A 25,530-nucleotide genomic window follows, 5' to 3' on the forward strand; every position below is an offset into this window, starting at 1 on the left:
ATAAGAAAATCGAACAAAATATATTAATGGTTTGAAATTAGGTACATTTTGCATCAGTTTAGTGCTTCCATCAGTTTAAAGAACTCACGGCACAGGCCTGCTAATTTCAGTAATTTTTGATTTAGCAAATTGCTGACAGTTTAAACTGATTGTGTTCAATGACATTCGCGAAAGTGTTTTGTGGGGGTTACAAGTTTCCATGGATCGAAACAAGCCACACCAAGTAAATTTGACCTTAATTAAGTTTTCACACATTAGTTTTGCTTGCCTAAAATTTGGAAGAAACAGACAAACAATGAACTAAATCCTAGTGGTGAGATCAAACTTACCTCCACACATATTTGAGTTTGCTGCTGTTCGAAGTTGAGATGGTGAATTTCTGGAACCACATATTAATAAGCCGGCACCTACCAGAAGCAAACATTCTGCAATGATCAGAATAGGCAAAACAGCTTTGGATGCAATTGTAAAATATCCTAAAAAATCAAGACGATAGATAGTTAGTGTGATTTATGTGTGCGTTCATGACAGTTAGTAAATACCATGCCATTTTTAACAACAACTTTTTTTCTTAGTGATATGGAAGCAGCTATGGAGTTGGTTGATATCGACGAAACTTCAAAAACATATGCTCTTTTTTGAAACCAAATGTTACGGACAGTGTTGCTTCTGTTCGCAAACAGACGATTTATTGCCTTTGGCGCACCTGGCTCCCTGCTGAAAGCGTGCGTGTAATCAGCGCGCCTTTTTACGTGGCAGTTCTGTTGCGCTTTACACTGTGCGCTCTACATTGGTGTGTTAAGTTGTGTGATGCGAGCAGTTGTGTTGAATCTGTATACAGACTCTGTCATATCATTAACGTGTTACTTTTTATTGAATTCATATATATATAGGATTGCGCACCGACGGTCACATTTTTAAGGAAATCTGACCCGTTATGTAATTGCATCTTTGTACTTGAATTTGGATTCATGTTCGATATAATGTGTAATAAAGAATAAAAGAATACAAAACGGATCTGAATTTCCATAGACCCGACAGATAAGGTGGACCAAAACAAGTTTGGAGGCCACACCAAACGTTTTACCTTTAAGATTAATTTTGCAACAGTGTTACATAAATATTACGTCACATATGCTCTGTGGCGCCCCCAGTGTTCTTTTTGTACGTGGCGATACTCGACGTGGCAGGGAATGCACGTGTGAGTCGTGGTTGGTGGTGATGACGGGCAGAGGTGTTTTACCCGTCGACTTTTATATGTCCGATTTTATACTGTAAATAAACTTTGCAACAACTGTTTAACTGCAGGTCTATACCGAACTAAAAAGGCGCGTTACAAAATTGGCGAGCACGCCAGGACCTGTATCAGTTGTTGCAGGGAGAGGAATTTTTACACCTTTTTTAGACATTTTAATCCGTCAGGATGAACTTTTATTATCCCCCACCGCGTTTTGATAAAGGTGGCAACTTTTTACACTTTCTGGCAAGCTTTGAAAGTTTCTGCCAAAGCGTGGATGCAAACGACGCGGCAAAGCGCCACGCACTTTTGGCAAGCTTGCCAGAAGAGGTAATCTTTGATATGAAGCAAGCCAACGGCAGTGACCTGTACAGTGCTGATTATACGGACTTGAAGGCGCTTGCAACTAAAGTGACCGGCGGCACTGCTTTCAGAAACAAGGCGAAGCAAGACTTGCTGGTAAGAACGCAGACGTTCGATGAATCCGACAGAAGATTTGTTATGGAACTTTTTAGGCTGGGTCAAGCAGCATGTCCGGATAATGACGATTTGAGAGAAGAATTTTGTTACTTGGCACTAACCCGAGGTTTACAAAATCGTCTTTTAGCTGACAAAATTATGAAAGAAAACCTCTGTAAAGAGAAACCATCTTTTTCAGCAGCCTGTAAAATTGTTTTAGATCAATCTGATTCTTTTCCAGAAGGTCCCAAGAATACAGGTGTATGTGCGGCTGTGTCCAATGAACAGTCTTCATCAAGCCAAACTGCGTTGCTGAAGCTGATTGGAGAATTGCGCCTTGAGCTTCAAGACCTCAAGCAACGGGTTGGTTCTATTGTCAGTAAGAACCGTACAAATAGCAAACCTGTATGCTTTCAATGTGGAAAGCCAGGTCATATTCGGGCAAATTGCCGAGAAAGACACTATACCGGTCAAGCCTCTTATTTCCAGAGACAGAGTACCGACGAGCCAGTTTCTAATCAACCTAGGTTCTCACGAGACGTATACCGAATTGACACGTTATCACAAGAACTACGTCGCTATTCTGTGATTAGCCTAAATTCACACCCAGTGTATGCCCTAATTGACACTGGCGCTGCAGTGACTGTAATTTCGCGTTCCTTGTTTAATCGCTTGTCTGGTTGCACGCTGTCATCTGGCCCAAGCATGTACACAATTGTGGGGGCCAATGGTAAACCGATCGACCTGGATGGGATCACAACTCTTCGGGTGAAAGCAGCGGGGGTTGAAGCAGTGTTTCGGGTGCTGGTATCTCCACAGTTGGCGGACTCCTGTATACTTGGTCTGGATTACTTGCAAGAACATCGCTGTATAGTAAATTACGAACACATGACCCTGACTGCGGGCGCTGGTACGCTTCCATTATTACCGAGACCAGGTTCTGTTCAGTGGAAAGCGGAGCTTGCTCGCTGTGACGTGTACGCCGAAGGCAATCAAGACGTTGTGAACAAATACGAGGTTTGCCCCTCCAGCATGGTTACCTCGGTCGAAGGTGGTCACGTGCGACTCGTCCAAAACCGAAAAAGAGATGATGAATGTCCGTGAGAACGATGTCTTAAAGCTGTTACAGGAATTACAAGTGGATAACCTTGGACTTAATGCGACTGAGCTAAAGAGATTATCTGAGATTTGAACTCCGGATACTGGCAAATTGCTGTCGACGATCAAGATAAAGAAAAGACTGCTTTTACATGTCATCGTGGCTTATTCCAGTTCAACGTTATGCCATTTGATTGTAAACGGAAGCGAGCATCCGGTTGCATTTGGTGGAAGGTCTCTCACAAAGTGCGAGAAAAACTACTCCACGACAAGAAAAGAACTTCTAGCTGTGGTGTATGCTGTAAAGCAGTTTCAATGCTACCTCGACAAGCCTTTCTTATTGCGTACGGATCATGCTTCACTTCGGTGGCTTTGACAGTCAAAGGAGACTTATGATGTGAAAAGGAGCCGCTCGGCAAATATACGCAACTGTTGGTGCCTGTGAGTTTGCGTAATGAGGTACTGTCCCTTCTGCACGATCACCAACATGGTGGTGGCCACATGGGAATGCAACGTACCTTAGGAAGGGTTTCAACTCGATTTTATTGGCCGAGAATGAACAAGTTTGTCGAAACTTACTGTTTATCATGTCCAACGTGTGACATTCGAAAGCTTCCAGCACGAAAACGCCGAGCCCCGTTAGTACCGTCCACTGAGAACGAGCCAATGCAAAGAATTGAAATCGACATTCTTGGAGGATTGCCAACCACACACAAAGGATACAGAAAGATCCGAAAAGTTGGAATGAATCCTTGTCGTCCAAATGTGCAACCTACAATGCCAGCAGACATGAAGAAACTGGCATTTCTCCCCATCACCTGTTGACCGGAAGGGAGTTACGCCTACCTGCTGACTTATTACAGGGTAACCCTTTAGTTCAACCCACAACTCGTAATGTTACAGATCTCCAGGAGAGAATGCGTCTTGTCCACGATGTTGTGAAACGGCGACTCGATCATCGAAGAAGACAGATGAAAGAACGGTATGACAAAAGAGCTCAAAATGTGACCTATGGTATCGGCGATGTGGTTCTGCTCCGCGATCAAGTCCTCAGAACAGATGAGAAGACTAAATTCCACATGCCGTACAAGGGCCCCTATACCGTTGTACGTGTCAATTCACCAGTGAACTACACGATAAGAGATCACCGAGGAAAAGAACAGGTTGTGCATTTCAATAGGCTAAAACCGAGTAGGGGCGATTTTAGTCCACACAACAGTTACGATCACGAGGATGTCGACGATGGCGAACAGATGGTCGAAAAACACAAGAATGTGCATAATTTTCCGCCTCCAGGAGCGTACTTTGCACCACGTAAAAATACGCCACAGTGTGCAGAGCGCGTGCATACAAGACCACGGCGTAATGTTCGTCGGCCTACATTTTACCCCGCCGTTGAGGTTCAATAATTGTATGTGTTTACTTGTATGTGTTGTTAAAATATTTCACTAAATGCACCTTGTTTGTAGTCAAAAGTTGTGCACCTTGTTAGCAGTAAATGCACCTTGTTTGTAGTCAAAAGCAAACTAAATTAATGTCTTGTTTGCATAAATTAAATTTATGTCTTGTTTTTGTTTAACGGTTTTCTTGTGCTTTATCCTTTTTTTGTGTTACGACATGGTGTTTCAATTTTTCCACATCAATGCTTTCTTCTTTGTTCACTACGTCATATGTTTTTGTAATTGTTTTCACCATTGTAGTTGTTTTCATTAAGTTATAATTGTTCTATACATGCACTTACCACCTTGTTTGTTTATTTATTCTGTGTCAATTCATCGTTTATTCCATGTCAATTTATTATTTCATGTGTGTTAAGTTCAATCTCTTTTTATAAGATTGTGTTTACAAATGTAAAACAGTGGCCTAATGTAGCCTCTGTACGTGTTTGTACTATCGAATGTGGACATTATATTGTTTGTGGAGGGGGGAGTGTGTTACATAAATATTACGTCACATATGCTCTGTGGCGCCCCCAGTGTTCTTTCTGTACGTGGCGATACTCGACGTGGCAGGGAATGCACGTGTGAGTCGTGGTTGGTGGTGATGACGGGCAGAGGTGTTTTACCCGTCGACTTTTATATGTCCGATTTTATACTGTAAATAAACTTTGCAACAACTGTTTAACTGCAGGTCTATACCGAACTAAAAAGGCGCGTTACAACAGTACTTCATAACACAAAGGTGTAACTTGAATGAGATGCAATGCGAAGTCTTACAATGTGTTTTTTCAAGTATGTTTGTAGCATGCATTACAATTGGCCGCAAGAGAACATGTTAAAAACATTGTTTGCAATAAAAAAAACTTACTTCCTTCATAAACAACACATCCAAATCCGGTGACACAACCGTAAAAAAGACCACCAAAGCCAAGTGATCCCACTTTGGTCCAACCTGGACTTATCAAAGTAAACATGCATATTACAGTTGCAAAAATTGAAAGGCCTTTGCCTACTAATCTTGACATCTTGGGATTTGTTCATCAATAACCTGCGATAAGCTTCATTCTTATAGATGCAACATTTTTGAAACTACCCAGCAGTAAGATTTGCACCAAACTACCACTTTGAATTTATATTCGCAACAATCTTAAAATCTTGTGACTGCAAATGTCAATTAATGCAGTTAGTTATGTAAATTTCGTGCAGCCTTGTACGGATCACGACCTTTCTTACCCTGGGGCACATTGCATATGGAAAAAATGAGGAACTCACGACGCCTAAGGCAAGCATCGGTTCTGTTTTTTGGTTCTACAACGATCTTGATTTTATATTTCTATAAAATTTAAGATTTTTTTAAACTTTTTTAAGTTGCGACCTAATTTTTTGGCATATGTGGGTGGACAATCGTTTTCAAGATTTTCTGGGAAATACTCTGGCTTTAAGGCAATGGTCGGCAACCGCCGGTCCGCGAGAAGTTCGTTACCGGGCCGTATACTTTTTCAGGTTAAATGCTATGAAACATTTTGCCCATGTATTCTGGGCATGATAAACTAATCTAAGCGTTTTTGTAGCTAAATATTTGTAGTTTTTTGAAGACCGGTCCGCGATGAAATTTTAGTTTAAAAACCGGTCCGCAGTGCAAAAAAGATTGCCGACCCCCGCTTTAAGGCATACCTGATCTGGAGTTTTACCCATATTAAGCAATTTTTAATGAAATTGGATTGATTTGTCATCCTGTTGGTAATGGTTTTCACTTCTTAAAGCAACAAAAGTTTTTCCTGCCATAATGAATTTGTTTGATGCGTTTGTTAACGATGCACCAGAAAGATATCATGTTTAAGGAATAATTATTTTCTGTGTGTTTTTTCGCGTTTTGGACACTTTTAATAGGTTCAGCTGTTATGGCACTCAGGCACATGATGGAATTTATCAATCAATCGCTCACAACGTGTAAATCTGCATGTAAATTCATATTAAACAACTCCGTTTGACATAATGCAGTTCATGTAAAAACTATTACCTAACCGTAACCACGCGCTATATTCCTCGGGTCCACGGGTGTAGATTCACCAGAAACACCTACTAAAAACCTTTTTGTTTTTGGATAACTTTATTCCTAATTTAATCGACTAGTTTACACATTATTTGACTATATTGAGTTTTTTTGATGATTATGGATTTTTGTTTACTCTATTCGACCTGTTCAAGGTCAAAATTGGGTCCAAATTCCAACACGAGTTTGCCATTCACATTTTTAAGGGGGCTACAGGTCTTACAGGGATACTTGAAGGGGGCCACGAGGCCACAAAGTTACTTTAAAGGGGTCACGGTCTACAAAAGGTTGACATTTAAATTTCATGCATACAGGAAGGAGACTTACTTTGCCCAACCCAGTGATTCCCAAACTTTTTCATATTTTATTCAAAACGGTCCATTTGCCGTTATTTTCAGGGCTCGCGGTCCTTAAGCCAAAATGTGTATTTCATAAAAACGAAAAAAGTTGAAGCTAGTTATGCAAAATTGCGCAGAATAATTATCCAAAGACAGCATGTGACATCACAAACAGGACAAAACATTACGATTGTGCGCGAACAATTGCATTTTTTGATAGTTGTCATTCAATAAAGGCCATTGTTTAGCAATGGAGACAGTCGATTCTCAATTCTACTTTGATTTAAACTTATTTAGTGGCACAAACTGACGCAAAATAAGATTATAGAAGTACTTCAACCGCTTCGCGGTCCCCCCAAAATTGCCTCAAGGACCCCTGACGGACCGCGGACCCCAGTTTGGGAACCGCTGGCCTAACCAGTAATTGGATTCGCAAAACGGCTGCATATCTTGCATCGATAAGAAACATTCCAAATGATACAAAGTCATACATTTGCATTTGCGAAATCATGCATTTGCGTCTGTTAACATACATTTGCGATGTTATTGTCCGTCAAAGTGAAAACAAACATGAAAAATGTAGACCAAGGTGATAACATACGACAAAACGAGTTTATAAATATTGCGTCGTACTGTTTACGCTTTATTTCAGCAATTTTTTTTTACATAATAGTTACAGTAATGTGCATTACTACAGTCTCATGTTGAACCGGATTGGGTGAAGGTTCCTGTACACTGCGATAAAGTAAAACTCCGCCTATAAAGGCCATCAACCCACCAACCCATGTACACCAGTAACTGTAAAATAACATTTGAACAATTGCGCTATGATAGGCTGGATAATTTGCAAAGGGACCAAACACCATGCCTGTGTATGTGGCCACCGCTACCAAAGCCAAAAAACCTGCAAAAAATAAAAAAAGACAGTAGTTATGAGAAAATCAAACACAAGATATAAATGGTTTAAAATTAGTTTTTTTTTTCCGACTTACATCGGTTTAGCGCTTTGAGTTGGCAAGAAGTTTTCCACTAACAAGATTGGGTATTGGTTTTTCATCGGTTTATGGGTCGGTAACTCCAGGCACGCGTGCCAAGAGGTGATTTTTGTTGGCACGCCAAACGATTTGCGTGTTCAAAGTGAAGTACCAATTTAACATGTTACACTGGTACAAACCACTATTGCTCACACTGGTACAAATCACCATTATATGTTGGCACGCAAAGTCATTGGAAATAACAAGTAAATAAACACGCGTCGCTTAAAAGGTTACCGGCCCCTGTGTTACACAAAAAGATTACCGGCCCCTATGTTACACAATTATTACGTCAGACATGTTAAAATGCGCTCCCAGTGTTTTCCGTTGTGAGCTATTGTATTTGACGTGGCAGAGTTAGTGCAGGTGTAGCTTTACTTGGTGCATTTTGAAGGACAAACGTGGTGTTTCATGTCGCATTTTATGTAATGGTTTCAATCTTTCAATACTCATTGCTTTCAATACTCAACAACCGACTTTCAATACTCAACAACTGACAACGCAGGTCCACATCAAACTAAAAAGCCGTTTGACATATATGCAGTATACAGGCAAGCCGCGCACCAAAACCAACATCAGTAAGGCGTCGACAAAACGTACTTTTTTATATTTCATTCCCTTGTATGTTTTTAATATTAGACCAGTTTGATCTGAGCATGCTTTAGGAAATCTTCCTTTAAAACAACAAATGCCTAGTAATACATTGCAACCCAACAGTTGTACGGCGATGAAATACCAACAGTTTAAACCGATTGTATTCAATAACTTTCGAGCCTATGATGACCGTTCCAAAGTTGTTGTTTTCTTGGGGGGGCGGGGTCTTTTCACACATTAGTTTTGCATGAGGAAAATTATTAAGAAACTGACGAACAAAAAGTCACAAAAAAGAGACCAAACTTACCGCCAAACATATTCAGATTTGCTGCTGTTCGAAGTTGAGCTGGGGAATTTCTGGAACCTACTATTAAAAAGCCGGCTCCTGTCAGAAGCACACATTCTGCACATATCAGAATAGGCAAAACAGCTTTGGATGTAATTAAAATGTTCTAAAAAATCAAGAAGATAGATAGTTAGTAAGTTTTCCACGCCATTTTCAGCAAAAACTTTTTTAGTAATATGGAAGCAGCTGATGTATTAAATCTTGATAAACCATTTTCTAAATTCGGTTTATAAAATTTATGATATTTACGTAAGTTTATTTTTATCTGATTTAATTCGACCGGCTGCTCGCCCAGTCATTTTAAATTTGTTCTCTGCAAGTCTTATAGTGCATTCCTGTGGCCTTAGAACGGACAGTTTACCAAAGTTCAAACGCATTAGAGTTGCCGTATGCGCAAAATATACCACTGCATTGCGCATTGATTTGTATCTTGAAAAAATATTTTCCATGTCTAAAATTTTAACCCCAAATACAGTTTTTAACTGGTTTATTGCTTTAATTTAAGAGACAAGAGTGTCTGCATTTCAGGTTGCACTTTGAAAAAAATCAATTGATATCAATTTTGCAATAGCACAAAGGTGTAACTTGAACGAGTTGCAATGCGAAATCTTAACAATAAATTTTTTTCACGTTTGTTTGTAGCATGAAATACAATTAGCCGCAAGAGAACAATTTGAAAACATTGTCTGCAAGAATAAAAAACACTTACTTCCTTCATAAACAATACATCCAAATCACAACCGTAAAAAAGACCACCAAAGCCCAATAGTCCCACATTGGTCCAACCTGGACTTATCAAAGTAAACATGCATATTGCAGTAGCAAAAATTGAAAGGCCTTTGCCTATTGATTTAGACATCTTGAGATTTGTTCATCAACTACGATGAATAAGCTCTATTCTTATAGATTTGATAAATTTGATAAGCAGTAAGTTTTGCACCAAACCACCACTTTTAATTTGCATTCGTAACAATCTTAAAATCTTGGCTTTTAGTGCGGCCCGCAAGAAGATTTTAAAATACCTTACATTGAACCTAAAAAACGTTATGCCGCCATGCATTCGATGTTGTGTAATAATAACATTTTCCCTTATTTGACTTCTAAATGAGTAATCTTACTTCTATTCATTGTTTTATTAATTACGAAACAATCCCATATTTGTTTCACACACAAAGCTTGGTTATAGCGTTTAGTATTGTAGCGGTCACGTGCTTTTAAACCATCATTTTGGCACTTTGGTTTGACTAAGCATTAAGTAATGGAAAATTTTAACTTTGCAACCATGACTTTTCGTTCCATGGAATTTATATGCTGATTTTGCGACATATGGTATCGAGCGGTGTAACTTTACTGTTCCATCGGTTCTCATGATTCAGTAACTATTGGAAGCACATATTCAGTGTCGTTGTTACATGTTCCCGTCTTCCTCATATGTTCCAACAGCCTGACCATAAGACAGGCTGTTGCGTAAACCGGGTGTTTCGAAATAGTTGTGCAATCCATTGCAGTGCTTCATATCTTTGCAAGCGTTTAACTTAAAACAAACTAATAACTGATGTGAGTAAAAGAAGGTACTGTTTTGCAATGATCGCACGAAAAACGAGTATCAGTTTAAAAGCCAATGTTTTATCGTTGATCTCTCTTTTCCACCGTATCCTTTCCTTGAGATAAATGAGACTTGATGTGTGTTGCGTAACCAGAATAAAAGACAAGAACTAAATTGATCTTTTGTGGATCATGTCGGCTCTATGCAGCAAGCGTTAAGAATCGTAATAATGAACTTACTCGCTACTACAGACGACCGATACGGGTAGAGCTACTAACACCATCCGTTTCTCCTGATCCAAAAGTGCTTAATTTTCGATAGGTGGCGTAAAGAGCTGAATTATTTATTTAGCGGCTATAAAGGGGTTGGGCTGGGAAATATTTACATAAAATTTTTACATTAGTAACTAATTTTTTGGGTTAGTTTTATTGAATTTTAAGTGCTAATACCTTACCCCAACCCTAATAGCCCTAACCGTTAGCATTTTTTGAGATATACCGTTTTAAATGAAAAAAGTGCTCTTTGCGCCACCTGTCGAAAATTAAGCACTTTTGGATCAGGAGAAACGGATGGTGTTAGTAGCTCTACCACCGATACGAGCCACGAGAAGCAGAAGAAATAACGAGCTTTCAAGTAAACAATAACACAGCACGCGCGCACCCACCCTCGCCCCCGCAGTATCTATAGAAGAGCCTGGTCTAATCTTATGTGCGCGGGCAAGTAGGCTATTTTGGGATTGTCCAAAATGGCTGAAAACAAGAAAAGAAAGATTGAAAGTGAGGGCAGAGTGTGAATGGACAAGCAAATACTTATTTGCGGTGGTGAAGACAAAAATAATGTGTCTTGTCTGTCGAAATGTAATTTCCGTTCCGAAAGAGTATAACCTCAGACGCCATTTCGAAGGCAATCACCCGGACCTCACAAAATTAGATGCCAGTGAAAAGAGTCTTAAAGCAGAGAGTTTACGTAAGAAACTTTGCTCAGAATAAAACTTGTTCAAGCTTCCGGGCAATGAAAGTGTATCTGTTACCAAAGTGAGTTTTGAGATAGCCAGGGAAATTGCTGCAGCAGGAAAAAGTTTCACAGAGGGCGAGTTTGTTAAAAAATGCATGTTGAGTGCTGTTTCATCGATTTGCCCAAAAAATCTTGATAAATTTCGAAAAATTAGCCTATCTCGATCAACTGTACAAAGAAGAGTTGAAGATATTGCACAAAACTTGACCGACCAGCTGCATGAAAAAATTAAAGGATTCTATTCGTTGGCTGTGGATGAAAGCACAGATTGTACTGATACAGCACAGCTTTTGGTGTTTATAAGAGGTATTGATGACAATTTCAACATATCTGAGGAGCTTGCTGGTATGCAGTCTATGAAAGGTCGAACGACTGGAAAAGAAATCTGCAACGAAATCGTTGATTGCATTACTACCAAATTATCCACTGATTTTAAAAATTTTGTTGGAATGTGCACTGACGGTGCTCCTGCTATGTGTGGGTGTAAAAATGGAGCAATGGCTTGTCTGCAATCATTTATCGGTAGAAAAATAATTTGTCATCCACTGCATCATACACCAACAGGTGCTATGCAGCAAGGTATTGCAATTTGACCATGTGATGTCTGTTTTTGTTTCCATTGTAAATTACATCCGAACCAGGAAACTGAAGCATCGACTATTTAAATCGTTTCTTGAAGAAGCTGGTGCAGAATATGGTGACGTGGTGTACCATACAGATGTGAGGTGGCTAAGCCGAGCAAAAGTGTTGAAAAGGTTCGTAGGTTTGAAAGAGGAAATAACAAGTTTTCTTAAAACAGATCCGCAAAAGCGATTTTCCGAGCTCAATGATTCTTCTTGGAACGAAGATTTGTGTTTTCTTTGCGACATTGCTTCACATTTGAATGAGCTCAACATTAGGCTTCAAGGAAAAGGAGCACTTATTTTCGAATTTCTTGTCGCAATAAATGGATTCAAAGCTAACTTGAGACTTTTGAAAGGAATATTGGTACATTTTCCGACCTGTTCGCAGCATATTTCGCAAGAGAGGCATTTGGCCACAGGAACTAAATACGCCCAACAAATCGAACTCCTTGTTAAAGAATTCAACGACCGGCTTTCTCTTTCGTTTGAAGAAAAACTGCAGCTTAAAATCGTCGTTTTCCATAGATCCGGAAGAGGCACCTTCACATTTGCAAATGGAGGTTATTGATTTGCAGGCTTCATCTTTACTTAAAAGAAAACACGAAGAAAGCAATTTGCAAGACTTTTACAAGTGTTTGCACCAGGAAAAGTTTAAAAATTTGGTAACTCTCGCAAAACAAATGTTTAGTTTATTCGGCAGCACTTACATATGTGAACAAACTTTCTCTGTATTAAACTTTAAAAAAAAAAAACAGCGATCTTCACTTGCTAATGGACATTTGGAGGATATTATAAAAATTTCAAGTTCCAGCCTCGTGCCTGATTACGACGCGCTTGTTGCCAACAAAAGATGCAACATCTCTCATTGAATTTTAGTTACAAATTGTGTTCTTTGGGTTGTTGTTGATGCTTAAGAAAATTTATTCGTTCATGTGATATTGTTTGTCAGTGACGAAAGAAAGTTATAACTATAAGAGATAGACAGAACAAAGTTCAAATTTTGCCTTGGTTATAACAGTTATATCCAGCATGACCGATAAGTTTTTGAAACAGTATTGTGGTACACTCGGTAGGTGGCGCGCTCAAATAATTTAACTGCAATTTGTGTAAAAAGTGCTAACGGTCAGCATATTTCCAAAATGTTTCCGAATTCGAACAACGGGGTTTTTAAGCCAATCACAATGGAGGAACTTCGCGGGTCACGGCATCTTTTAACCAATCACAACACACCCTGCGCATCAGATTTTATTAACCAATTAGAGGACACCTTGCGTAGCAACCGGCCTTTCATCGTATTTGAAGTATGTTTAGCACAGTTTAGTGATGGTTGTAAATTGTAATAGTTACAGGAAAAAGCAATTATTTTGTTCTTTTTAACATAATAACGCTTATAAACGATTTTGGTGGCAATGGCGGTGTCTATCGTTCATGAAAAAGGATTTTCTGCAGTAAGTAACCCAAAATGGATTATTATTGACTATATGGTTTTCTAACTTGAGATTTCTGACACTTTTGTCCTGTATCTACAGAAGATGTTTAAATAAGAGTAACTTTATGACCAGACTTTCCAGTAATTTTGATTGGAGACAAAAAGCAGTGGAAAGTTTCCATCTCTTGTGCTCAAATCTGATACACGTATAGTTGAAACATAATCTCACCCCAAAAGACAACCACAAGTCTTACTCGAAACGACAAGAACAGAAAAGCCAAGACACCTTACCCAAACATTGACTGCAATTGTCTGAAAGTGACAAGCTATTGACACTCACATTTCTTTTTTGCTTGACATCAATAGCACAAAGTTCTTATGCTCTTCAGCTTTTCCATGCACTTTGGTTTGAAATGTATTTACTGGTTTTAACTATACTGTGCAGCGTGTACATGTAGATCTCAAAGCTGTAACATTTACCACTGGTTGTGGACATTTGGTACTAGATTAATTTCATTTTAGACACAATACATTAAATAAAAATATCATGATGTGGTATAAACTTATTTAGTATACTTCATAAATTAAGTACTTTTCCTTTGAAATGTTATGCAGTACCTATATAGTTTCCTAAATGGTGAAGTTTATAAGCTTGTTGTTTTGTTTTTATGTTTAATTAAAATTGTAGTGTTGACTACCATGGCGAATTTTATAATCAATTTGCCCTAGAAATGCTACGAAGGACCTTGCACCTGTAGAAATAGCACAATGCAACAAAAGATGGACTAAAATCGTTAGATGTTTATTTAAAAATTGTGATTACAGCCTGCATAATAAACAGAAAATGGCGACTGTAAAATTAGGTAAACATTTGGATTAATTTAGTGTAGGGTTGGGTATTATCTGGTCAAATCGAAATTATACACACTATAATGAATACATTTACAAAATGGCCCTTTTAGTTAGTAGTTAAACATTATGATCCTTGTCCATCACCACAAGTAATGAATGTAAAAGTCATCTAATATTAATTTGTTTTTAAATGTTGAACATATATTATATCACAGGATTTTCCAACTATACCACAGATCTTTTTTACACCAACAGCTGCCAGTTTGTCTGTATTTTTCACATATATATTACAAATGTAAATGGTTTTCTGGTGATATTCTATATGCTCTAAATTGATGTCATATTTTACCAAAGAATAAAGTACTTGATGATACAAATGTAATGTTGCATCTATGCTCATGGTTTGCAACAATAAGCATAAAAAAGCTTGGCAAGTTTTTTTTTTACATTTTATATAGGGTGCTGTCAATGGACAGGCTTGCCAACTGTAATTAACAGTATGCTAAGTGAAAAGGTTTTTGTTTCATCATAAATATTATAAAGATATTATAGATACATAACCGACTTTTATACTATTTATGGTTCCAAACATGGGATTGCAAATAAATAAAACCTAAACTAGTGTAAGAAAAGATTTAATACTGAGAAAAAGTTGGTCACATACAGTGAGATAAGGAAAACAACTTTGTAAGACTGCTGCATGATTGTTTTAGGTGGTAGTTATTATGTACACTATTTTTGGGTATAAATGTTTATTATTTTAACGTCGTAAGAAAAAAACACAACAAACTCTTCTCATAATTTACTTCATACTGTAGTAGCCTTTTTTAATCTTCCATTTGTGTGAAAGCATACAACTTCATTTTGTCATTCAAGATCACTTGTGTTTTATTAGACACTTACGACAAAATTAACAACATTAACAATGAAAACAACATACACATTGGTAGTTCAAAACTGAAAATATGTGTCTAGTGTACATTTAAGTTAGAACTGCACTGTGTACAACTAAGAAAGCCATTCATCTCTGTTAGTTAGGAACAGTTTGATGAACTGCACTGTGTACAACCAAGAAAACCATTCATCTCTGTTAGTTTGGAACAGTTTGTTGATCCCAAGGTATGGCATGCATAATTTGATAAATTGCGTTGTTCATAGGTGATTGCACTAGAGACAATGAGGCACAATACGCTTTTATTATACCATCCAAACTTGTTTGTTGTGCAGTACTCATCATATATGCATAGGAAAAAATCGACATTGATTGATTGAAAGGGATGTGTTGCTATCCTAAACAAACACATACCATTGATGAGAGAAAACATTTTGCATGAAAGCTATTTCAGACTTAATAACAATTAGTAGTGTTTAATTTACAATGCATAAAGCATTTATTGCACAGAAACCATTTTACACTCAATAAAATTATAATTTACTGTTATTCATAACCTAACGAGCGTTACCTTCATTTCAAACATCCCAAATGCATCAGTCTTTATCTTGTTCTGACCCGCAAAACTCATTTTTAAATCAAAACTGACAACAAACTTTGAATCGTTGACAACAGTCAAGTTAAAGTCACCACTTAGCAACCTAAACGTGACGTAACGACAACCCGCAGATTTCCGCTGTTGTGATTGGCTGAAAAAACCCTGTTGTTCGAATTCGGAAACATTTTGGAAATATGCTAACGGTCAGGGCTATTAGGGTCGGTATTTAGCATATATTTTTTTACTGTGAGTTCTTATGTCAGTAGCTCTACGTATCACAACATACCACTACATTCCCCAATAATAATAAAAAACTTATCCTGCCAACTTGTATTGCAACTTAGTTCTTTGTTACATGGTACAAACCTTATATGTTTTACTTTTATAATTTAGTTCTTTATGATGTGAAGTTTGGTTGTTAAGGATTGTTGTTATAGTGTCCTAATTGTGTTTGTGATAGGTGTGTTTATATTTACGTAAATTTAGGATTATTTTAACTGTTTCAAAGTTGTGACCTAACTCACTTGCATGTTTAGCGGGTCAAATCGTTTTCAAGAGTTCTTCGGAAATAATTTTGTTTTAAGGCATATAATTGATCTAGAGTTTTATCCCCATCGACAATTTTTAATAAAATTGGATTTAATTTTTATCCTGATGGTAATGGTTTTTACTTAATACATTCTTGAGGTAACACCATAGAGCACTAATGGTAACACAAGTTTTTTTCTGGCATAAAGAATTTGGTTAATTCGTTTGTTACACAACGCATCAGAAAGATATCATGCTTTGGGGACCAATTTATTTTTTGTATTTTTTATGCGTCGTCGGACACATTTAATACGTTCAGCTGTTACTCAGACACATGATTGAATTTATCAGTCAAACGCTTACAACTTGTAAATCTGTATGTAAATTCATTTTAAACAACTTCGTTTGGCATAATGCAGTTCGTTTGAAGACTATTGCGTAACCCGCTTCTTGTCTTTAAGGAACGAGTTTTGTTTAAATCCTTGCCAAAACACGACTCACGCATGTTAATAAGCTTCTTCGTTTTATTTCAAAAAAAGTGGGTTCTTAAAGGTTTACCCTTGTTGACATTTAAATTTCGTACATACAGAAAAGGGGCTTACTTGGGCTAAGCAGCAACTGGAATTGAAAAATGGCTGCAGATTTCGCATTGACAAGAAACATTCCAAATAAATAATATAAAAACTGTTAACATACAATGGCGATGTTATTGACCATTAAAGTGGATACAAAACATGAAGATTTTGGGCAAGGGTAATAATAGAACAAAACGAGTCTTTATACACTGTGTCGTACCAGTAGCAGTTAAAACATGCTGATAAAATATACTCGTACCAAAACAAACATTTACTGAAAACTATTGTGAAACCTTTCCTATTTTGGCTTTGTTTTAGCAAGAAAGGCTTTTTGGACAATTTTACAAATCTGCTTGAATTAGTTTCAAGTAATATGTATTTGTTTTAAGTTATATGCATTACTACAGTCTCAGGTTGAACCGGGGTGGGTAGAGGCTCATGTGCACTGCGATAAAGTAAAACTCCTCCTATAAAGGCCAGCACACCGCCAATCCATGTGCACCAGTAACTGTAAAACAGCATTTGAAGTCCTTCGCTGTGCCAGCCCAGGACATTTGCTGTGCCACCGATCATCATGCTTGTGAATGTGGCAACTGCTAACAACACCAAACAGCCTGTTAACACAAAAACACAGTGGTTATGGCTGATTTACACAGTAGTTACGGCAAATTTAAATCGATTTAAAGTTAGGGTTGTCCAACTTGCATCAGTTTAACGCTTTGATTTGCCTTTATGTAAGAAGTTTTTCACTAACAATACCAGTAGTTCTCAACCTTTCGTGGACCATGGCCCCCTAAAAGTAACTTTTGGGCCTTGTGGCCCCCTTTAATTTACCCTTAAAAAAATGCAATCTCGTATCGGATTTCGACTTTAAGCAGGTCGAATAGAGCAGTGCTCCGCAACCGCTGTGCCGCGGCACACTGGTGTGCCGCAAGACGGTGCTGGGTGTGCCGCCGCAAAACCGTAACTTTTTGTTTTAAATTTGTTTTTGTGTATTTTAACATTATAGCAAATGACACAGTCTACAACATCCAACTAAACTTTATTCCAACTTTATTCGTAATGGCTAGAAATAAATGCGACTATTGAATCGTATGATGGAAATAGTTCCTCCTGTTGAAAATCAGCAATTCCAATTGTTGCGTCAAATTTTTCAATTGTGTCGTAATTGCATGCCATTGTCTTCACACATATTAGTTTATTGCACTTGTTTTTTTTTACTTTGCTACACCGTATATCTGTTTATTGCATTACAAATGTTTTTTGTACATTAAATGGCATGAACGCACAAGATAAGCACATAATATTTTTGTTCAAATTACTTTTACAGAAGAAGTTCCAATAGTACGAGTACGGCCCTTTACCAACGCAAAATATGTTTTGGGCCCTCATAGAAGTTTAAGACCCCTTGCTTAATGCTTTTTTAGTCTTTCGAAAAATTATCGCATTTTTTGGTTCGGTTGTGCCGCCGAACATTTAAAGCTTGTATGGTGTGACGTGCGTGAAAAAAGGTTGCGGAGCACTGGAATAGAGTAAACAAGAATCCGTAATCGCAAAAAAACTCAATATAGACAAATAGTATGTGAAATAGTCGATTAAATTAGAGAATAAAGTTAAAAAAGAAATGCATTTAGTGGGTGTTTCTTGTTAATTTTACACCCGTGGACCCGGGGACACAGCTTGTGACCCCCCTGAAGGGCCATGGGTCCTGGTTGAGAACCACTAAACAAGACTGATTGTTGGTTTAAATTCTGTATTACAGGCAAGTCGCGGACCTAAACCACAATCAGCAATTGGAGTCGACAATGCGTAGTTATTTTTGAACAAACTCTTACATTTATTGTTGTTAAAGTGAGACCAATTTGAACCAAACAGACCACAGAAAATCAGCATTTAATAAAACAGCAAATTCATTAAAACCCAACAGTTATCTTTTTAAGAAGTATGCAAGGATGTTGTACAGATTGCAACTGATTGCAAAAAAATTCGCGCTTAAGATGACCGTTTAAAAGTTATTTGTTATTTGTTTTTGTTTTATGTTACAAGTTTCTAAACATCGACACAAACCTCATCAAGTCAATTTGACTTTAATTAACTTTCCACACACTAGTTTTGCATGTCGAAAATTAGTAAGAAACAGACGAACAAAAAACAGTTTTAGTGGTGAGACCAAACTTACCGCCAAACATATTCAGGTTTGCTGCTTTTCGAAGTTGAGCTGAGGAATTTCTAGAACCTAAAATCAAAAAGCCGGCACCTACCAGAAGCAGGCATTCTGCAAAGCCCAGAATGGGCAAAACAACCTTGGATGAGATTGGAAAGTATCCTAAAAATAAAGCAAATAAAGCAAATTAACTTTTTGTTCTTAGTAATATGAAAGCAGTTAGAATTGGTTGATGTTACCGAAACAAGGAAAACATAACCTTAAGTCAAAAAATATCTTCACACAAAATACACTCTTTTGTTATGAAATTCTGGTAAATTTTATATTTTATATCTAGTACTTTAAATGCATTGAATTTCGTCTTGGCCAAGTACATTTATCTGTATTTTTAGGACGTAGTTTAAGCTATTAAAGTGGCTGTCGGCTAGGCAAGTTACATAAAATACTGTTTTCTGCATGACAAATAATTAAAAACAGTTAAGAGCAGTTTGGCAATCATTAACTATCCCCATGAAACAAATCAGCAAAATGTTTGAATCGTTATGAAAATGAAATTTTTGTACAATTCAGCAGAACAGCTGCGTGCGCAATAGAGCAAAACTGAAGATTCGTCGTGTTTATTACTTTATTTAATTGTTCTTTTTGTCGGCTGGATAGTCTTGCAGGCGTTTTATACAAATTGCGTTAATCGTTAAATCCACCTGTCAATCAAAAGTCTATCAATCCGCGCAGAAAATTGTAATTCCGCGCAAAAATCCGCGCAATTATTTAGACGAAAAAAATATCCTCCGCGCAAAAATAAAACTTTCCAATCTGGCATTGCTGTGGCCTTGCGAACCGCAGTTTACCGTAGAAACGCAAATTTTCTATGGGCCACTTTAAATAAAATACTACTTCATTGCTCATTGATATGTACCTTAAAATATATTTATGTATTTCTATTTCTTAATTTAAATTCAATTTTTAAACTGGTTTGGTGCTTGAAATCAAAAGATAACTTACTAGTTTCTGCGTTTCTCGTTGCTCATGTTTTTGACTTGAAATCAATGTTGCAACAGTACTTTTTGAGGCAAAGATGTATATAATTTAAATGATTTGCTATACCTTACAGTAGCCCATATTTCTATTTCAAATTTGTTAGTAGGCTACCATAGATTGTCATGTGCACGAAAACAAGTGAAAAACCTTGTCTGTAATAATAATGAATCTTACTTGCTTTATAAACAAGACACCCATGTCCGGTAACACAATCATAAAAAAGACCACCAGAGGTATGGACTTTATAGATAATCCAACCTGGACTTATCAAAGTAAACATGCAAATTATAGTAGCAAAAACTGCAAGGCCTTTGCCAACTAGTCTTATTCTGGATATTGAGGTTTGTTCATCCACCATCTGGAATAAGCAATAAGTCATAATCTTAGCAGTTAACTTTGCACCAAATTACTACCCTCAATTTAGATTTGCAACAAACCTAAAAAACCTGTGACTACAAATGCTTAAATAAGCAGATTTCTTGCATCGCATCACGGTTTTTGTTAGCCTTGAGCACATTACAATAGGACAAATGCGGAACTAATTACGCCTAAGGCGAGAAACGGTTCCTTTTGTTGCTATTATGAGAGTTGGTGGTATTTGATTCTGCAATTCGGTCGAAAATATATCTTCTCTGCCATTTTTAAATGTATCAAAACGAGATATGTACCGAGTATTCTGTTTGCCGAATTCGCCGGAAACTGAATCTTTTACGAACTCAAATTTAAAGCGTGAAACGTCTCTTTTCTGCTTAAAAGGGCACTATACACAATCTTTCAATGTACACAATTAAAGGTTTCAAAGATTCTGACAAAAAACGACAATCCATGTATATTTGGAAAACACATAACGTTTCGACACACCTTATGTCATGTTCAAATTTTTATTAATTTCGTGCATACCGTCTATTATTGGGTTTTTATTACTAAATATCTAATGATTTATGTTTTGGATACTCTGGAAATGGCAGGCTACTTGCTGTTTTCGGTTGATTAAATGGGAAGAAATATATATAGGCCTAAAAGAACATATTAAAGAAGACCCGAAACAGCACATACAGTACGGCAGTAAGCTATTGTTACAAGATTGAAGAACAAAGTCTGGAAAATTTTCCGGTTCCATATGCAGCTATTTCATCATTACTTCATTGTTGGGTATACCTCCAGGGGCCTTTATAAGCTTGGCGCCAACAATCATAAATGCACCTCCAGTAATTGAAAGGACAGCAGCGATCCATGCAAACCAGAAACTGTAGCCGAAAAACTGACCGACCAAGTTTACTGGGATCCTATGTTGAGATACTGTTAATCCAGTAAAAGTGGACACCGAAGCCAAAGCGAATATTCCTATCAATATAGTGTAGGACACAATAATACGAACTATTGTAAGTTATAATACAAATTAAACCAAAGGTAAGTTATAATGTTTTTCCATCAGTGATACGAAGACATAAAGGTGGGTTGTTTCAAGGAATAAAACAATCTTTATGTGTGATTTATTGAGGCGTTGTACTAAACACTTTTTTGACACGTAGGCCATATTTAGTGAAAATAAAAAGCAGCCCAGTTTAGCAGTGTTTTTTTAAACGAACTGCTAATGTTATCAAAACGTTTATGTCGTGCATATTTAATTTGTCAGAATTGCATAGAGGTGTCGCTTTTTCGACATGGTCATAACCTGGTCTTTGTCGTTACTGTTTTATGCGGAAGAAGATTTAAAGGCTTTTAACCTTGTCAAAGTGCACTAACAACAAATGTTTTGCGGTCCAAAAAAGCGCCAAATTTTCCAAAAACCGCCAATGTGTGTGACGGTAATTAATTGCACTTACCTCCTATAATAAAAGCAATACCGGAGTGTTTGAAATACTTTGGTTTTGTTTTACATCCCATGATCGCCAGGATTGTACCCGACAACGTTGAGACCAGAGCTTTGACCATCAGTGCCAGTGCCACGATGTGATAAATGGTAAAACGGTCTGAAATTAGCATAAGTTGGTGAAATTACTTTAGCTTTGCATTCAGAAAAAAGTATTTTCAGGCCTTATGACTCACACATTGCCCAGTTGTAATCAGTTACATTGAACATGTAAGCATATGACTTAACTAGACCTAATTGTTTCAGATACATAGTAGTATTTTGGTCTCGTTGCACTTTGCTGTATAAATAGGCTATTTTATCAGTTACCGTTACCATAAACCAGAAAAAGGTTATAAATGATACACATCAGTGAAGTTAACATTGAACTCACGTTACGTTGCGAACAGTGTATACCTGTTCCTAAGTTTTTAGACAGGAATAGGCTCTTAAGCCAAAAATGTTTACCAATGCCTACATACGTATTGGTGTTTTTGTTTACGTTACAAAAACCTTACCGGCAGAAAATACTTGACATCCAATGGTTTCATAGCAACCATAAAAAAGACCAGTATGAGGTCTGGGAAGTCGAAACCAGCCAGGACTAAATAGTGCCAGAATGATAATGATAAAAGCAGTTGCGGAAATAATTGTTCCCGCTATCATCGGTCCGTGCATTTTCGCGATTTTAAGCGATATAAATAAAGGTAGGCTTATTATTGCAAAATAAAGATAAAGAGTTGATAAAAACAGCGTCCAAAACTATAGCATTGTCGTGTCTTTTGCTCATTACTACTCTTTCGTTAAGTGGTAATCATCACGCGAGTGTAAAATAGGTCTACTGTGACGTAAAGGGTATAATATATGCTGATGTACATATTTGACTGACTTGGTTCCACCTGCAAAGGCCGATCTTTTTTGTTATAACGGATTAAGTTATATCATAAAGCAGTAGTTCTCAAACTGTGCGTCGCGACGCCCGAGTGCGTCGTTTCAATTTTCCAAGGGCGGCGCAGAATAGTTCCGTTTCGTGGATTTTTGTGGTTGTATCAATAAACACAACTTTACTAATAACTTTCTTTATTAACTTTTATTTGCTGGTGCGTCTCAAGATTAGAAAACTTTTCCATGGGCGTCGCAAAAAAATTGAGAACCACTGTCATAAAAGCACTAAAATATGGCCTCTTTCAGAAGTCTTACTGGTGCCATATTACACAATATTTCTTCCCCATAAACGTAATACTTTTTCCTGTTCTTTTCTTTAGCCTGACTCGATGTTTCTCAAACGTTTTACCTTAATGGGCACCGATTAACTAACCTAACATTTGAGGGCGCAACTCTATTATATATACGTAAAAAATTCTGTCATTTACTTGATGATAACTTAATTATACCAACTTGTTCGTTGTGCTTGACTATAGCTTGCAGGGCGTACCGTATAAAAACAATTAGGTGCCCTTGCTTACTCCTCGAAAAAAAAAACATTGCTTATAAAATGCACCGATTGTCTGGAAAGTCACGTGGGGGTCATAAAAACACGTGATCATGTGCCAAAATCGTGAAAGGTGCCACTATAGTTCCACCGTATTCACTTGAGGCGGTATTATAATCGACAAGGCACGAAAAACGAGTCAAAAAACGTGACCAAGACCCGGCACGCGGTTTCTAAGTTTTCAGTCTGGCGCTGGAATCACTAGTAAGTCGAAATTTAAGTTAAGTGTGTGCTATATTAAGACTAGTATGTTAATGTTGTAATTGGCCGACAGAAGGCAGCATTTAAAAGCTCATATTTTTTTGGGGGGGTAAAGAAGAAGTAAAAAAGTATTATTTTGTAAATATAGGCTATTATTTAAACTAGGCCACTTGAATACAATTGGAATGTCGTTGCATAAATCGACCAATTCACCATTCCAAATATGTGTTTTGACATCGTTTGCGTGACTTAACCTGTTGATGACATTGCATGCAAGTCGCGCAAAAAAATTAACAGAACTGTGTCATTTGTTTGTATATTTAAGTCAAGTAGCCATCAGTCCTATCATAAAACCCAAACCAGTACAAAAGAATAGCATAAGTCATAATTTATCACAGAGATTGTCAACAATTCGTCGTTGGTGTTCTAATACAGTGTTCGGCAACCGCCGTTCTGCGCGAAGTAGGCTAAGTCACCGGGTTGTGTACATTTTTTAAGTTAAATGATTAAAAGCATTCTGCCTTTGTATCCCAGGGACTATTTTTTATTGCTGAATCCTCTTCGTTATTTGAAGGCTAGTCCGCCATAATATTTTAGTTTAATAGGCCTATTTGGACAGAATATCGAAACACAACGCGAGAGCTATGTTCCGCAATCACCCCTATAGACGAGAGCATCTTTACATTGGTTAGTTTTCTAGAATACCTGTTAGCAAGATAACGCCAAGCAAGCAGTAGCGCGAAAAAGATTTGCTGACCCATGAGATGTGTATGCGATTATTAAGGTACAATACAATAATGTTCTGTATCGTTGTAAACTCAAATTCAGACATACTTCAGCTATTTGATTAATAATGACAGACAATTTCAAGTTTATTTCTTGGAACCCCTTGAGTTGGTAAACACAATAGAAAAGCATATCAGTTTCGACAAATTGAAATAATATAGTTTTGCTTTTGCTTTTTTTCGTTTGTCAGTCAATCGTTTTTGTCTAGGGTACAATTGTTTTTAAAAAGCTAGAGCACAGTTGATTACACAAAACATGTTGCAACCTTTACTATCAGACAATTTAAGCCACAACACATCAATAAAATAGAACTTATAACAAGCCAGTAAAATATGTTTGAAAATATACCGAAGATATACTTGTTAATTCACTTTGGGAATGTTAGCTTGGCAGGAAGGGTTAAACACCACATTCTACAGACCATAATTTGTATTTTAACATCCACAGATTAATCAAAAGAGAACAATGTGACATAAACATCTTAAGAAGCTGCCACTGTACTAGTTTTTGCTCCTCGAACATTAAGAGCACCGCCAATAATGGCCAAAACACTGCCAACACATGCAAGGTTAAAGCTGTAGCCGAATAAACGAATTGCAAGGTCCCAGGGCAATGGAAGTGAGTTCAAAGTCAAGGCAGCAAAGCACACCACCGCAACGATTGATAGAATGCCTGCAAATTAAAATGTAATGTGATTTTAGCACAGTTGTTATTATTATTGTTCGTGTACCATCTACGTACGACATTTTTGCTATATCACTGCGTACCACATAAACCCTGTTTGGATGAGTAGACCAAAATATAGCCTGTTCTTCTAGACTAGTATGGTACATTTCTGAAACAGGCAAGGTTACCAATTCCTAAGGAATGCTGAAGACACGAGTTGTACTCCAAATCAAGGCTAAATTTTTAGGTCAATTAAGCCATTTTTTATGATCTGGGTTGAATTAAGTTTGGCATTAGGCTACTCGAGCACCACCTGAAAAGCTGCATCGTACCACTAATGGTGCGCGTAGCACAGGTTGAGAACCACTGTATTTAGCACATGTGATCAGGTTTCCAACATGGCGTAAATATCCACCCACTATAGAAACTTATCATAAATATGAGAAAGCACAAGATTATTTCACTATAGAAATTTATAACTTTGCACACAGACGAGAAACCAACTGATGACAAAGCGACTTGTAAGTTAGCTTTGATCAGAGGATTTTAAAATTCTTTGAAGATTAATTTGAGGAAATCTTTTTTCGAAACAAAACCATTTTTTGAAATGTTTATTCTTTGTTTACTTACCACCGACAATGAAAAATATTCCTGCATGTTTTAGTTTTTTCACATC

General features: G+C 37.3%; 2 protein-coding genes, 2 long non-coding RNA genes and 1 pseudogene across 5 annotated transcripts; 3 read left to right on the top strand and 2 right to left on the bottom strand.

Moving 5' to 3' along the window:
* The first annotated feature begins 10,843 nt into the window (after positions 1–10,843).
* Positions 10,844–11,751, top strand: LOC145219817 (general transcription factor II-I repeat domain-containing protein 2-like; annotated as a pseudogene).
* Positions 11,752–11,758: 7 nt separating this feature from the next.
* Positions 11,759–12,349, top strand: LOC145219818 (general transcription factor II-I repeat domain-containing protein 2-like). Its single transcript, XM_080087125.1, has one exon. It carries the CDS (start codon positions 11,759–11,761, stop codon positions 12,347–12,349), a length of 591 nt encoding a protein of 196 aa, XP_079943251.1.
* Positions 12,350–12,905: 556 nt separating this feature from the next.
* Positions 12,906–14,439, top strand: LOC145220304 (uncharacterized). The gene is made up of 2 exons (XR_013858091.1): positions 12,906–13,229; positions 13,311–14,439. It is a non-coding gene; the product is annotated as an uncharacterized LOC145220304 (long non-coding RNA).
* A 493-nt stretch (positions 14,440–14,932) lies between these two features.
* On the bottom strand, positions 14,933–15,788 carry LOC145220303 (uncharacterized). Its single transcript, XR_013858090.1, has 2 exons — positions 15,526–15,788; positions 14,933–15,352 (listed from the first exon to the last, which is right to left on the bottom strand). It is a non-coding gene; the product is annotated as an uncharacterized LOC145220303 (long non-coding RNA).
* Positions 15,789–16,590: 802 nt separating this feature from the next.
* LOC145220244 (uncharacterized) lies at positions 16,591–20,325 on the bottom strand. 2 transcript variants are annotated; one of them, XM_080087515.1, is made up of 3 exons: positions 20,032–20,325; positions 18,835–18,981; positions 16,591–17,269 (listed from the first exon to the last, which is right to left on the bottom strand). In XM_080087515.1, the coding sequence occupies exons 1-3, from the start codon at positions 20,234–20,236 to the stop codon at positions 17,040–17,042; spliced, it is 582 nt and encodes a 193-aa protein (XP_079943641.1). In that variant the 5' UTR covers positions 20,237–20,325; the 3' UTR covers positions 16,591–17,039. The 2 variants fall into 2 exon arrangements, with proteins under 2 accessions (XP_079943641.1, XP_079943642.1); XM_080087516.1 differs by having other exon boundaries at positions 18,917–18,981; positions 20,032–20,324.
* Between the last annotated feature and the right edge of the window lie 5,205 nt (positions 20,326–25,530).

This window comes from Phallusia mammillata, chromosome 3 (assembly GCF_965637545.1).
Source record: "Phallusia mammillata chromosome 3, kaPhaMamm4.hap1.1, whole genome shotgun sequence".
Classification (NCBI taxonomy): domain Eukaryota; kingdom Metazoa; phylum Chordata; class Ascidiacea; order Phlebobranchia; family Ascidiidae; genus Phallusia; species Phallusia mammillata.

Coding starts and splice junctions, on each gene's coding strand:
- LOC145220244 (XM_080087515.1), bottom strand. CDS start 20,236: ATGACTTATTGCTTATTCCAGATGGTGGATGAACAAACCTCAATATCC. Junction 18,982..20,031: donor GTGTCTTGTTTATAAAGCAA/GTAAGATTCATT, acceptor CTTTATTTTTAG/GATACTTTCCAATCTCATCC. Junction 17,270..18,834: donor AAACCTGAATATGTTTGGCG/GTAAGTTTGGTC, acceptor TTGTGTTAACAG/GCTGTTTGGTGTTGTTAGCA.
- LOC145219818 (XM_080087125.1), top strand. CDS start 11,759: ATGTCTGTTTTTGTTTCCATTGTAAATTACATCCGAACCAGGAAACTG.